This window comes from Gopherus flavomarginatus, chromosome 1 (genome assembly GCF_025201925.1).
Source record: "Gopherus flavomarginatus isolate rGopFla2 chromosome 1, rGopFla2.mat.asm, whole genome shotgun sequence".
Lineage (NCBI taxonomy): Eukaryota > Metazoa > Chordata > Testudines > Testudinidae > Gopherus > Gopherus flavomarginatus.
In genome coordinates, this window is record NC_066617.1 from 32,534,969 (window position 1) to 32,547,506 (window position 12,538).

The 12,538-nt window shown below is 42.7% G+C and overlaps 1 protein-coding gene across 5 annotated transcripts in view; it reads left to right on the forward strand.

Moving 5' to 3' along the window:
• Positions 1-12,538, forward strand: part of CPNE8 (copine 8) — a 269,466-nt gene that overhangs the window by 84,714 nt on the left and 172,214 nt on the right. For all 5 annotated transcript variants that reach the window (XM_050936193.1, XM_050936194.1, XM_050936195.1 and 2 more), the window contains one exon: positions 6,107-6,183. In XM_050936193.1, coding sequence (XP_050792150.1) covers positions 6,107-6,183 — 77 coding nt within the window. The remainder of the gene's footprint in view (positions 1-6,106; positions 6,184-12,538) is intronic.

Here is a 12,538-nt window from a genome sequence, read left to right on the forward strand (position 1 = left end):
GTCTGTAGTATGTAAGGTCTTGGAAAAAATTTTAAGGGAGAAAGAAGTTAAGGACATTGAGGTCAATGGTAATTGTGACGAATTGCAACACGGATTTACTAAAGGTAGATCGTGCCAAACCAATCTGATCTCCTTCTTTGAGAAGGTGACGGATTACTTAGATAAAGGAAATGCGGTAGATATAATTTACCTAGATTTCAGTAAGGCGTTCGACACGGTTCCGCACACGGAGCTGTTAGTTAAATTGGAAAAGCTGGGAGTGAATATGAAAGTTGTAAGGTGGATAAGGAACTGGTTAAAGGGGAGACTCCAGAGAGTCGTATTGAAAGGTGAACTGTTGGACTGGAAGGAGGTCACCAGTGGAGTCCCTCAAGGATCGGTTTTGGGACCGATCTTATTTAACCTTTTTATTACTGACCTTGGCACAAAGAGCGGGAATGTGCTAATAAAGTTTGCGGATGACACGAAGCTGGGAGGTATTGCTAACACGGAGAAGGACAGGGATGCTATTCAGGAAGATCTGAACCACCTTGTAAACTGGAGTAATAGAAATAGGATGAAATACAATAGTGAAAAGTGCAAGGTCATGCATTTAGGAATTAATAATAAGAATTTTGGATATACGTTGGGGGCGCATCAGTTGGAAGCGACGGAGGAAGAGAAGGACCTTGGGGTACTGGTTGATAGCAGGATGACTATGAGTCGCCAATGTGATACGGCTGTTAAAAAAGCAAATGCGATTTTGGGATGCATCAGGCGGGGTATTTCCTGCAAGGATAAGGAGGTGTTAGTACCGTTGTATACGGCGTTGGTGAGACCCCATCTGGAATACTGTGTGCAGTTCTGGTGTCCCATGTTCAAGAAGGATGAATTCAAACTGGAACAGGTTCAGAGACGGGCTACGAGGATGATCCGAGGAATGGAAAAACTGCCTTATGAAAGGAGACTCAAAGAGCTTGGCTTGTTTAGCCTGGCCAAAAGAAGGCTGAGGGGGGATATGCTCGCCCTATATAAATATATCAAGGGGGTTAACGTTAGGGAGGGAGAGGAATTATTTAAGTTTAGTACTAATGTAGCCACGAGGACGAATGGGTATAAACTGGATATTAGGAAGTTTAGACTTGAAATTAGACGAAGGTTTCTGACCATTAGGGGAGTGAAGTTCTGGAATAGTCTTCCGAGGCAAGTAGTAGGGGCAAAAGACTTTCCTGGCTTTAAGACAAAGCTTGATAAGTATATGGAGGGGATGTTATGATAGGATCGTTAATTTGGGCAATTGATCTTGAATTAGCACCAGACAGGTCTGCTCAATGGTCTGCGGGGAGATGTTGCATGCGATGGGTACTGAGTTGCTGCGGAGAATTCCTTCTTGGGTGCTAGCTGGTGACTCTTGCCCACATGCTCAGGGTTTAGCTGATCGCCATATTTGGGGTCGGGAAGGAATTTTCCTCCAGGGCGGATTGGCAGGGCCCTGGAGGTTTTTTGCCTTCCCCTGCAGCGTGGGGCACGGGTCGCTTGCTGGTGGTGTCTCTGCAGCTTGAGGTCTTCAAACCATTTTTGAGGATTTCAATAACTCGGTCCTGGGATAGGGGTTGTTATAAAATTGGATGGGTGGGGTTCTGTGGCCTGCCTTGTGCAGGAGGTCAGACTAGATGATCAGATTGGTCCCTTCTGACCTATGAGTCTATGAGTCTATGAGTATGTCACCTCATGCTGTCTGAGTACCATTTTTTCTGGATTCAGTTTTATGTTCCTCCTGTATCCCTGTATAAAAGCCTGTAGTTTTCTGCTATGGTCTGATTCAGCTTCTGTATAATTACTCCCTTCACTACAACGAGGCTATCATCTGCCATTATTACCCAAGCAGTGGGTCTTCTCTGGAACACCTCTGGTGCTGACCTTATGCCCATCAACATGCAGAGCCATTTGTAGTGACCAAATGGCATTGCAAAGGTTGTCAACATGCTGGACTCATTATCAAGGTTTACGTGCCAAACCCATTCCTCACATCAGATGGTAAAGAGTCTGGCTTTGGAAAGTCCTGGCAAGATGCCGATATCCACTGACCACAATTGATAACATCTCTTCAGTGCTTGGTTCAATGTCTCTATGTCTGTGCAGAAGCATAATATGTCTGATTCTTTGCTCCACCATGCTACTTATCCAGGTTGTATTGGCCTTTGCAGGTGCTGAGATACTCACTTCTACTCCGCAGACTTTCGAGCTCCTTGAGTGTTGAATTACAAAGTGCCACTGGTATTTTCCTTCATGGGAAGCATGCAGGTTCCATTTGTGGTTTACTTTCAGTTGCAGCTTTTCTTCAAGGCACTCATTGCCTTTGAAAACTTCCCCATATGCTTTTAAAATGGTCTCTGTTGTCCATGAGACTCCCCTTTTTGTTTCTTGTACTGCAGCTATAGAATTCTGATGCTGCACCCTGATCAGATCCACGACTTGTATGAATGTATTCCCCAATGAGATCTGTGGATCTTACCATCCATGACCACAAACTTCAGTTGGTTCTGTCTTATTTTTGGGATAGTTACTGTGAGGTCACAGTTTTTCTCTGAGCTGCATTATGCCCTTATTGTACATTATTAGAGCATGCCTGCCCTTTGTAATGGGTGTTTTCAAGTCCAGTTCACACCAAGGAATTGCATTGCAGGAGACCCTGCTATCCAGCTGAAATTTCAAAGGGTGTTTCGCTATTAACAGTGCATAGATGAAGGGAAGTATCTTTCCTTGTTGCTTTCCTGTCCCAACAGCATGAACCTGATATGTTTGCAGACTCAAAAAGAGAGTCATGATGTCATCATCGCAGACTACACTGCCCAAATCTGGGAGTCTGTCAAATCCCCAAAATTCCATGTAGCAGCCAGGATCTATTCCCTTTCCTTCAGATTGATCTCTGTTGAAAAACGTATGCTGCTCAGTTTTGTTCTGTTTTGGGGAGCAATAGTTACCCAGGGCTCTCAGGACTGCTGTAAGGCTTAAGGCAGTCATGAATTCAAAATGGTGCAGACCTCTCTGCCTTGTTCTGTAGTAAGGTCAAATAATAGTTTTACTTTGCTGCTGTTTTTGTCTTCCTGCATGTCCATGGTCTGTGTATAGTTCAAACTCCTCATTTTGCTGGGTCCATTGCTGAGCTAGGTTTGTGTGTCTAGATCCAAGGCTGGGTGTGTGTGTGTTTCAGAGTGAGTTCCATGGCTTATGCTGCCAGCTGCTTCACTTCAGAGAACTAACAGCTCTGGCACTGCCATAGGGTTGCCTAGTGTTTGGTTTTTGGCCCCAGCCCAGAGACCATACCCGTCTCATACCCCAACCCCATATCTCAACCTGCAGCCCACTCCCACAATCTGAACCCTTCAACCCCAGCCTGGAGCCCCCCTCTCCATCCCAAACCCATCATCCCCGGCCCACCCCAGAGCCCTAACCCCAGCCAGAGCTCTAACCCCATGCACCAGCCTGGAGTCTCCTCCCACATTCCAAACCCCTTGGCCCCACCACCCAGTCCGGAGCCCCCTTCTGCACCCCAAACCCATCATCCCCGGCCCCACCTCAGAGCCCGCACCTCCAGCCAGAGCCCTCGCCCCCCCAAACCTCTTCCTCAGCCCAGAGCCCTCTCCCACAGTCCGAATCCCTCAGCCCCAGCTTGAAACCCCTTCAGCACCACAAACTCTTGATCCCTGGCCCCAAGCCAGAGCCCTCACTCCCTCCTGTGCCCAAGCAACAGAGGGAGGGGGGATGGAGTGAGCCGGGGGGCGGGGCTCAGGACGTGTGTTCAGTTTTCTGAAGTTAGAAAGTTGGCAACCCAACGTTGCCACCATGTTTCGTTACCAAAGACTGAAACGGAGTGTAGGTTAAATTGAGCAAGTGGAACTTTTTAAAATCTTATGCTCTGTGCTGTCCATGTGGCTGAGCTGCTTCCAGCCTAACTCAACTCATTCCACCAGGTGTCCTGTTCATAATAGTCCACCCAGGGAACATGGGCCTTCGACTCCAATTTCATGGATCATGATACACTAACAACACAGGAATTCAGATTTTCAAAAAAAAAATTTATTGTAGCATTGTAACTGAGAATTTAAACCCCAGAGGTGAAGAAAATCAAAGTTTTTTGATTTCTGCAACCAGAACTTACTTACATAACATATAAAATGTAAACCTAAATATTAATATTATTTGCAGAGCACATTAATTACTACTTCTCTTCAGGGGAAATAAGTTGCAGTTGATGGAACCTTGCAGTGTTGCATGAATGTATTTTTCATCAAGGTGTGTGTGTGTGTGTGTGTGTGTGTGTGTGTGTGTGTGTGTGTGTGTGTGTGTGTGTGTGTGTGTGTGTGTGTGTGTAAAATAAGTGTGTTTATATAGTGCTTTTAAATGTTAAGTGCCAGAAGTTAGGCTCCTAAATTCATATTTAGGCACCTGCCTGATTTTTATTTTATTTTATTTTATTTTTTTAAGCACCGAGCACCCAACAGCTACCATTGAGGTCAATATGCATATTGATCTCATCGAAATTGCAAAACAGACACTAATAACATAGCCTAGTTTCCAAGGTCAGTAACCACAGAACCTCACTTTACCTAGTGTCGTGCCTATGGAAATAAGTTTACCTTTCATTTGAATGTAGAGAAGTCATATATTTTAAAATTTTAAGTCTACTATTACTGAATATATTTATTGTATATCTCTCATTAGACATTTCTGAAAGATAAATTAACAGTTATATTGTCAGTACTTCCATGTGAATTTCAGGTGTTTCATAGGACTGTAACTTTGTATTTATGGAGTGATTCCTGAGTGGTTTCAAGCATCTACAGTTTCCGCTGAAGTCAACTGAAACTTTTTAAAAGGGAATTGTGGGTGGTTGTTTCAGGCTCTTTTTCCTATTTAGTTATTCATATCACACATGGATGTTTTGAGACAACAGGTCCTTCTGTATGTTATACCTTATTTAAACATGTATAAAAATATTGTTGAACCTGTATAACAGTGTTTTAGGGTACAATGACATTTTTGAAACTTTGCATCTAATGACTATATTTATTTGTGATTGTTATATTTATTTGTGCAGTGTGTCTTAATGAATGATTCTTGTGCCAATAGCTATATTCATGAGAACTGCAAACACTCTATTTAATATGAATATTGTTTTCTATCTAAATTACTTACTCATTAAAGGAATTAAACCACTGTATGTCTTCACTTGTCAATTTGTAAAACTGAGTTAGGTCTTTCTCATAACCTGTGGTATAGAATTTAGGGGAATAGATGCCATGGAATGGTAACCTCTTGTCTTGAAGTGAGATGAGTTTTGAAATGTGAATTGGTTTCCAGTATGCATAGTAGCTTTACCAGAATAAAAAATGAAGTATTCATCATTAAAGGGACACTTTCCACTAGTTGAAGTCACAGTGACATCTCTGAGGTTGCATAAGGTACAAATCACTGTAGAATTCAGTCCATTGTGTTATAGTTTGGTTGGGGAGGGGAGTCTTATAGATATGCTCATTTATACTTTATTTTTATTTAAATTACATTTATTGATGAGATTAATAATTTACAAAACAGTAGATGCAACATTTTGTGCTCTGCTTTTGTAAATTAAACCTAATCATTACTCTCAGGGTACCCAGAGATCACTGATGTTACTGGTGCACAAAATAGTCATAAGAAAGCAAAATTAGATTTCAGGTTTATTTGAAAATAAAGGACAAAAAAATCAGGCAAGGGAGAATTGTTGCTAGAAAATACTATTTAAGTTTCTAAGAAAGTATTACAAGAATTAAAAGTTTAATTTTTAATGTAAAAAGAGTTTAGTTACTCTTTTACTTTAAAATTAGAAATACAGTAGTATGTACAGTATTTAATGCAACACATCCCAGGTTTTTAATGTACCTAATTTTATATCAAATATAAGTAAAGTCTGACTTATGAATCATTATGTAATGCCACAGCAATATTTATCAGAATATAAATGCATATACAGATAAAGCTCAATAATGAAAAACAGGATAAATGTGTTTTAGGAAAGTTCAAAGACCAGATCAATGAAAAAACAGGATGTATGTGTCTTATGACATTTTTTCTTGCTTTTCAGGATTTTTTGGGACAAGTGTTTTGTACGCTAGGTGAGATAGTTGGATCACAGGGAAGCAGACTGGAAAAGGCAATTGTGTAAGTGCATCATTATTGATTCTTGGATAAATAAGCACTGCCTCATAAGGTGTGGTAATTTCTATTAATTTATAGAGGAACTTTGCCGTATGCATTGTGGCAGACAGTGTCTTGGAGAAAATAAATTGATAGGTGATGCAAATAATTTTCCATTGTGGATTTTTATTTTATTTCTTTTCTGTTTCAGGTAATTATCAAATGAACTGATGTATTTAAATATCTTGTCTCCTTTCTTTGTTCTCAACTCTTTTAACTACATTCAGTTTATTCCCCTTAGCAAAATTAGGTTTAGAAATGGTTCACTATAGAAACAGCTTTGATTATGGTCTTAATTGTCTTAAGTGTTGAAAAAAAAAAACAACCTAGAAAAAAGTTAAAAATAGTTGTTTAACTTTTAATTCTTAGTACTTAGTTCATCGTTAGGCTTACTTTTCCATTTTTAATTAATTAGACTTTTCTCTAAACAAACACAAGGAGAAGCCTGTCTTTCTCTTTCATTGAAATAAAAAAGAAAGAGAGAAAATGAAAATGGCGGGCTCTCCAGCGTTTAAGATGCACTTCGTGCAACAATGCTATGACTGTCTCCAGTGGGCACTCACAATGTGTCCATTCCTCAAAAATGTGCCCACTGCAGCAACCTCAAAGCCAGAGTGAGGAAGGATAGAGATCTCCAACTCCAATATGATTCTTATGGAGAGATCCCTAATGCCGCCCCCTGATCCTGGAAAAAACCCATTGAGGGACTCTCAGAGTGGATTTGATTTAAATCATGATTTAAATGACTAGTCAGGAAGACTCTATTTAATCATGGATTTCTACATAAAAGTGCATTCTTGCTGCTTGTTATAACCTTAATACATATTCTTCACAACTAAGAGATGTGGTTTTCATTTTTAGAAGGCACACACTATACATTTTTAAAGCGATTTATTTTGAAAACTTTTCAGATTAGTTTTGCAGCTGTATCAGAAAATGAATGATTGGTTATTTAATTTAGCAAAGGGGTAATTGAAGCAGATAGTTCACCTCCCAATGACTTCATAATTATCTCCGATTCAACAGGTTAATCGTTAATATTTGGAGGATTTTCTTGCCATACTGTATTAGGAGGAGAACATCACCAGACAGACATTTAAATTGTTTTCTTGAACTAAAACAACAATGTTGTATTCTGAATGTTTTTCTTTGACAGCAAACATATCTTTTAACAAAACAAGCATTTGAATTTAGTTAAACATTCAAGTGTTTTAAAATCAGGTTTGTTTTTGTTAAAATTGCTTAACTAAAATAGTTGAATGAAATATTTAAAAAAATAATAAAATTAAATGGACTATGTCCGCCAGGTCAACATGAGAAACTTTAAAATATTGGCTTCTGCAGCTAACTTGGTTGTCTTCACCTTCAATTTCCTGTTTGTTCATAATCTGGAAAAGAAAAACAAGCTTTCCTGCTTTTTCAAAAAAATTCTTAATTTGGGATAAATTAGTCCATAGAAAGAAAATATTCTTTCTACATTGGCAGAAGAAGCTACTGCTGTTAAAAGTGAGATTATCACTTCAACAGTCTCTGAATCCAAGTGCTTAAGTGACTTCCACCAGTTCACTGGTGTGACTTTCTTTAAAACATCAGCAGCAAACATATATTTCTTGAATCGTTCACCCTTAGCTCTGAAGTTTATTATAGTTGGCATTATGGAGAGATGATTGCTGGATGTCCATGTGATAGCCAACTCCTCTTCTTCAACAGTTAAGGTTTGACCCTGGTACCGATTGAGAATATTTGCAAGAAAATGAGCTGTAGATGATGCTTGTCCCATTTGTTTTTTTAATGCTTATAATTTAACTCTGTCATTGCATATTTCTCTTTTTAAGATTTCACTCAGTTCCTTCCAAATTTCAACAGCATCAGCAATAAAACAGCTTTTTTTTCTGCATTTTGTTCAAGGCTGCAGAAATAGGCTTCAGCGTACTCAGCATGCGTTCAACATTTCTCTGAAGCCCAGTGTTGAGAACTTTGACTGTGATCATGCCATCTATTTTTTCGTGTTTTTGTTCACAAATTGTCATCAGATTAGGCCAATCTTGACATAGTGCTCAAAACAGTTCACTACTGAGTTCCATCGCATGTTTTGTGAGAGAGTTAGCTTGGTTCCTCTCACTTTTTTCAGAGCAGCTGCTGCAAAGTGGTTGTTACGGGAGTATTTTGCAATTTCAACATTAGTCTTTATTTCTGGAACACTGAAGTCTTTGACTAGGAGGTGCATCAAATGAGCACTGCAACAGTAAAATTCACCTGGGGCACAGCATGCATATTCTACTTCCTTACTAACTCTTATCGATCTAAGGCTAATACTTCACCAATTGCCCTTAAACGGTGCAATTGTTCTATGTTAATGTCTGTATTCCTGACACCTGGATTGCAGCATTCCAACAATTTTGCTTAAAGGTACAGACAGCATTTCTTTAATCCTTTCTATTTTCACAATATAATTCATTCTACTTCCATGTCCCCGTTCCCTTCCTACTCTTGGGGCCAGGGCTTGCCTCGGTCCCAGAGGTTTAAGCTGTATGGGGTTGGCCCCCTAACAGCCAGGGGTTGGGATTGTCAATACAACCCCCAGGACCTAGACAGGCTTTTTGAAGATGCACCCGGGGATGACACATCTAAATTCTGTATCCATTACTACCCTTTTTGGCCTGTGTATCCCATTCCTATCATGTGTGGTCCCAAATTATCTCGCATGGTAGAACTGGGATATTCCCTTTAATTCAGTTCAACCTCCCTCCCTCTCACCCCACTTCCCTATCCCTCTTTAGGGACCCCTCTCATGAGCAACTCCTAATACAGGAGGTACAAACCCTCCTATTGGGGGGAGCAGTGGAGAAGGTTCTGTAGGAACTAAGGGGAAGGGGGTTTTACTGCTGATACTTCCTCAGACCAAAAGCCAAAGAAGGTCTCAGACCCATTCTAGACCTGCGCAACCTTAACAGGCTCATGAAGAAACTAAAGTTTTGTATGGTCTCCTTGGGCACCATCATCCTGTTCCTGGATCCAGGGGATTGGTATGCCACCCTCAACCTGAAGAATGCGTACTTCCACATTTCCATAATCCTGCCCAACAGGAGGTTCCTCAGATTCTTAATGGGACACATTCACTACCAATTTACAGTCCTTGGGTATTCACCAAATGCATGTCAGTCATAGCCGCCTTCCTGAGGAAAAGGCAGGTTCCGGTTTTCTCCCATACCTGAATGATTGACTGGTCAAGGTATGTTCCAGAATGCAAGTGGAACAACAGGTCAGTTTGATAAGGTCCACATTCGACAGATTGGGTCTCTTGCTGAATGTGCAAAAGTCGACTCTAACCCCCTCTCAGAGAGTAGAGTTCATAGGGGTGGTGTTAGACTCAAGGCAAGCCAGGGCTTTCCTACCACAGTCCCATTTTCAAGCTATGCACAACATTATACAAGACCTCAGGCAGTATCCCATGACGACTACAAGGAATTGCTTAAAACTCATCTGGCACAGGGCATCTTACCCGTACATAGTGCAACGCACAAGGCTCAGACCTCTCCAGGCCTGGCTAGCATCAGTGTATTGACTGGACAAAGTGGTCACATTCTCACTGTGGGTTCTTGAGACTCTTCAGTGGTGACTCGATCTGCGAATGGTGTGCACAGGGGTCCCTTTCTCCGCTTGCTGTGTCTGGTTACCGACTCATCAGCAGTAAAGTGGAGAACACACTTCAGAGAGCACAGAACTCAGGGCCTCTGGTCTCCAGCGAAGCTGTTTCTACTCTCAGCTCCCTGATATTGATGTGCGGTTCGTCTGGTATGTCAAACCTTGTAGGCTCATTTGGAAGGCAGATGCGTATCAGTGCTGACAGACAATACAACAATGATGTTTTATTTAAACAGACAGGGTGGAGCACACTCCTCTCCCCTATGTCAGGAAGCCCTCAAGCTCTGGGACATCTACATAGCCCACTCAATACTCCTGGAGGATTCCTACCTCCCTGGATCACAGAACGAGCTAGCGGATCATCTCAGCAGGGCTGCTCACAATCACAAGTGGTCCATTCACCCGGACGTGGTAAGGAACATTTTTCCAATGGTGGGGAGTTTCCCAAATCAACTTTTTTGCCACAAAGAGCAACAGGAAGTGCCTAAAGTTGTACTCCTTCCTGAATCACAGTCTGGGCTCACTGGCACACACGTTTCTCCTTCCATGGAAGGCCAACTTATTCTACACATTCCCACCTATCCCACTCGTTTACAAGGTCCTCCTCAAGATCCACAGAATCAGTGGTACTGATGGGGCCAGCCTGGCCCTGCCAGCATTGGTACACCATGCTGCTGGAGTGATTAGTGCACACCCTGATCACCCGACTTTAGTTCCAGATCTGATCACCCAGCTTTGTGGCCGGCTCCAGCATCCCAAAACTCACATCTTTCCACCTCATGGTTTAGAAGCTGCATGGTTAAACCTGAGCTCACATGCTCAGATCATGTTAGAGAGGTACTCCCTGGCAGTAGGAAGTCATCCACCAGGGCTACCTACTTAGCCAAGTTGAAGAGATTCTCAATTTGGTGTTTGCAGAGCCATACCTCTCCAACGCAATCTTCAATACCCTTTATCTTGGACCACTTGCTAAATTTGAAGCAGCAGATTTGTCACTCTCATCAATAAAGTTTCACCTGGCCACCATTTCAGCATTCCATCCAGGAGAGGCAGGCCACTCGGTCTTTGCTACCTGATGGTGCGGCATTTTCTTAAAGGACTGGATAGGCTGTACCCACAGGATAGGCAACCGACCCGGCTTGGGACCTTAATCTGGTGTTTTCAAGGCAGATGGGGCCTCCATTCAAGGCATTAGCAACATGCTCACTGCTCTATTGATCATGGAAGGTGGCTTTCCTGGTCACAATAACTTCAGCTAGAAGGGCAACCAAGCTCAGTGGCCTCACATCTGACCCTCTGTATGTCATCTTTTACAAGGATAAGATGCAACTTCAGCTGCACCTGACCTTTGTCCGTAAGGTCGTCTTGCGTTTTCAAGCAAACCAAGACATCTTTCTCCCAGTTTTTTTTCCCTCAAAGCCTCACCTAACAGCCAGGAGCAGAGGCTCCACTTCCTGGACGTTTGGCATGCATTGGCTTTTTATATTAAGTGAACAAAGCTATTTCATAACTTGAACCAGCTGTTTGTTTTGGTGGACAGGATGAAGGGCCTCTCAGTGTCCTCCCAAAGGATATCATCATGGATCATCCAAGCATGCTGCAATCTGGCAAACATACCTGCCTCCATGCTTAAGGCTCATTCCACTAGGACTCAGGTTTCCTTGGTGACTTTCCTAGCCTAGATCCCGATATAGGAGATCTGTAGAATGGCAACGTGGTCCTCGGTCCACACTTTTACTTCTCGTTATGCCGTTACCCAGTATGCCAGGAACGATATAGCATTCGGCAAAGTGGTGCTTCAGTCAGCAATTCCATAAACTCCAACCCTGCCTCCTAGATAAGGCGTGGTAGTCACCTACTTGGAATAGACATGAGCAAGCACTTGAAGAAGAAAAAAGTTACTTACTTCTCATAACCGTTGTTCTTCGAGATGTGTTGCTCATGTCCATTCCAAGACCCGCCTGTCTTCATCTTCATCAGAGTAATCCATCAAGAAGGAACCGGAGAGGCGGCCGGTCGTCAGGGCAGGGCTGTATACACAGTGTCATGAAGGCGTGACTCCAGGGGGCGCCTGAGCCAACCCTACAGGTACTGCTAGAGGAAAAACCTTCCGTTGATTGTGCACCTACTTGGAATGGACATGAGTAACACACATCTCGAAGAACAACAGTTACGAGAGGTAAGGAACCATTTTTTTCTGGACCTGGGATAGGTGAGGGTGCTTCATGCTTCGTTGAGGACAAACAGACCTCAAGACCCACCTAGCTGCTCCTAGCCCTCCACCTCTCTGACTCCCCAGGTTCAAACACTCCCTTCTCCTTCCCAGTGTTCTCCCTCTCCTTCCCGCTGCTACCAAGGGGGACCCTGTGCTCTCTCTGCTCCCCCCAGCACTGGGGGTCCTCTGCTTCTCCCCCCTATGGGGCATCCTATGCTCCCACCAACACCAGTGGGGCCCCGTGCTCCTCCCTGCCTACTCACCCCCATCACAGGGTACCTTTTGCTCTCACCACCACCACTGGATACCCTATACTCCTCCTCCCACTCTGACTGACCTCCTCTTTGTGTGCCCCACTCCCAGAGACCCTGCTCACTGCCTCACAACTATTTGGTTAGGAGGATTGTTACTTGGTATAGGCTCAGCTACTGATTGGTGGAGGGAGACAATGGGGCAGGG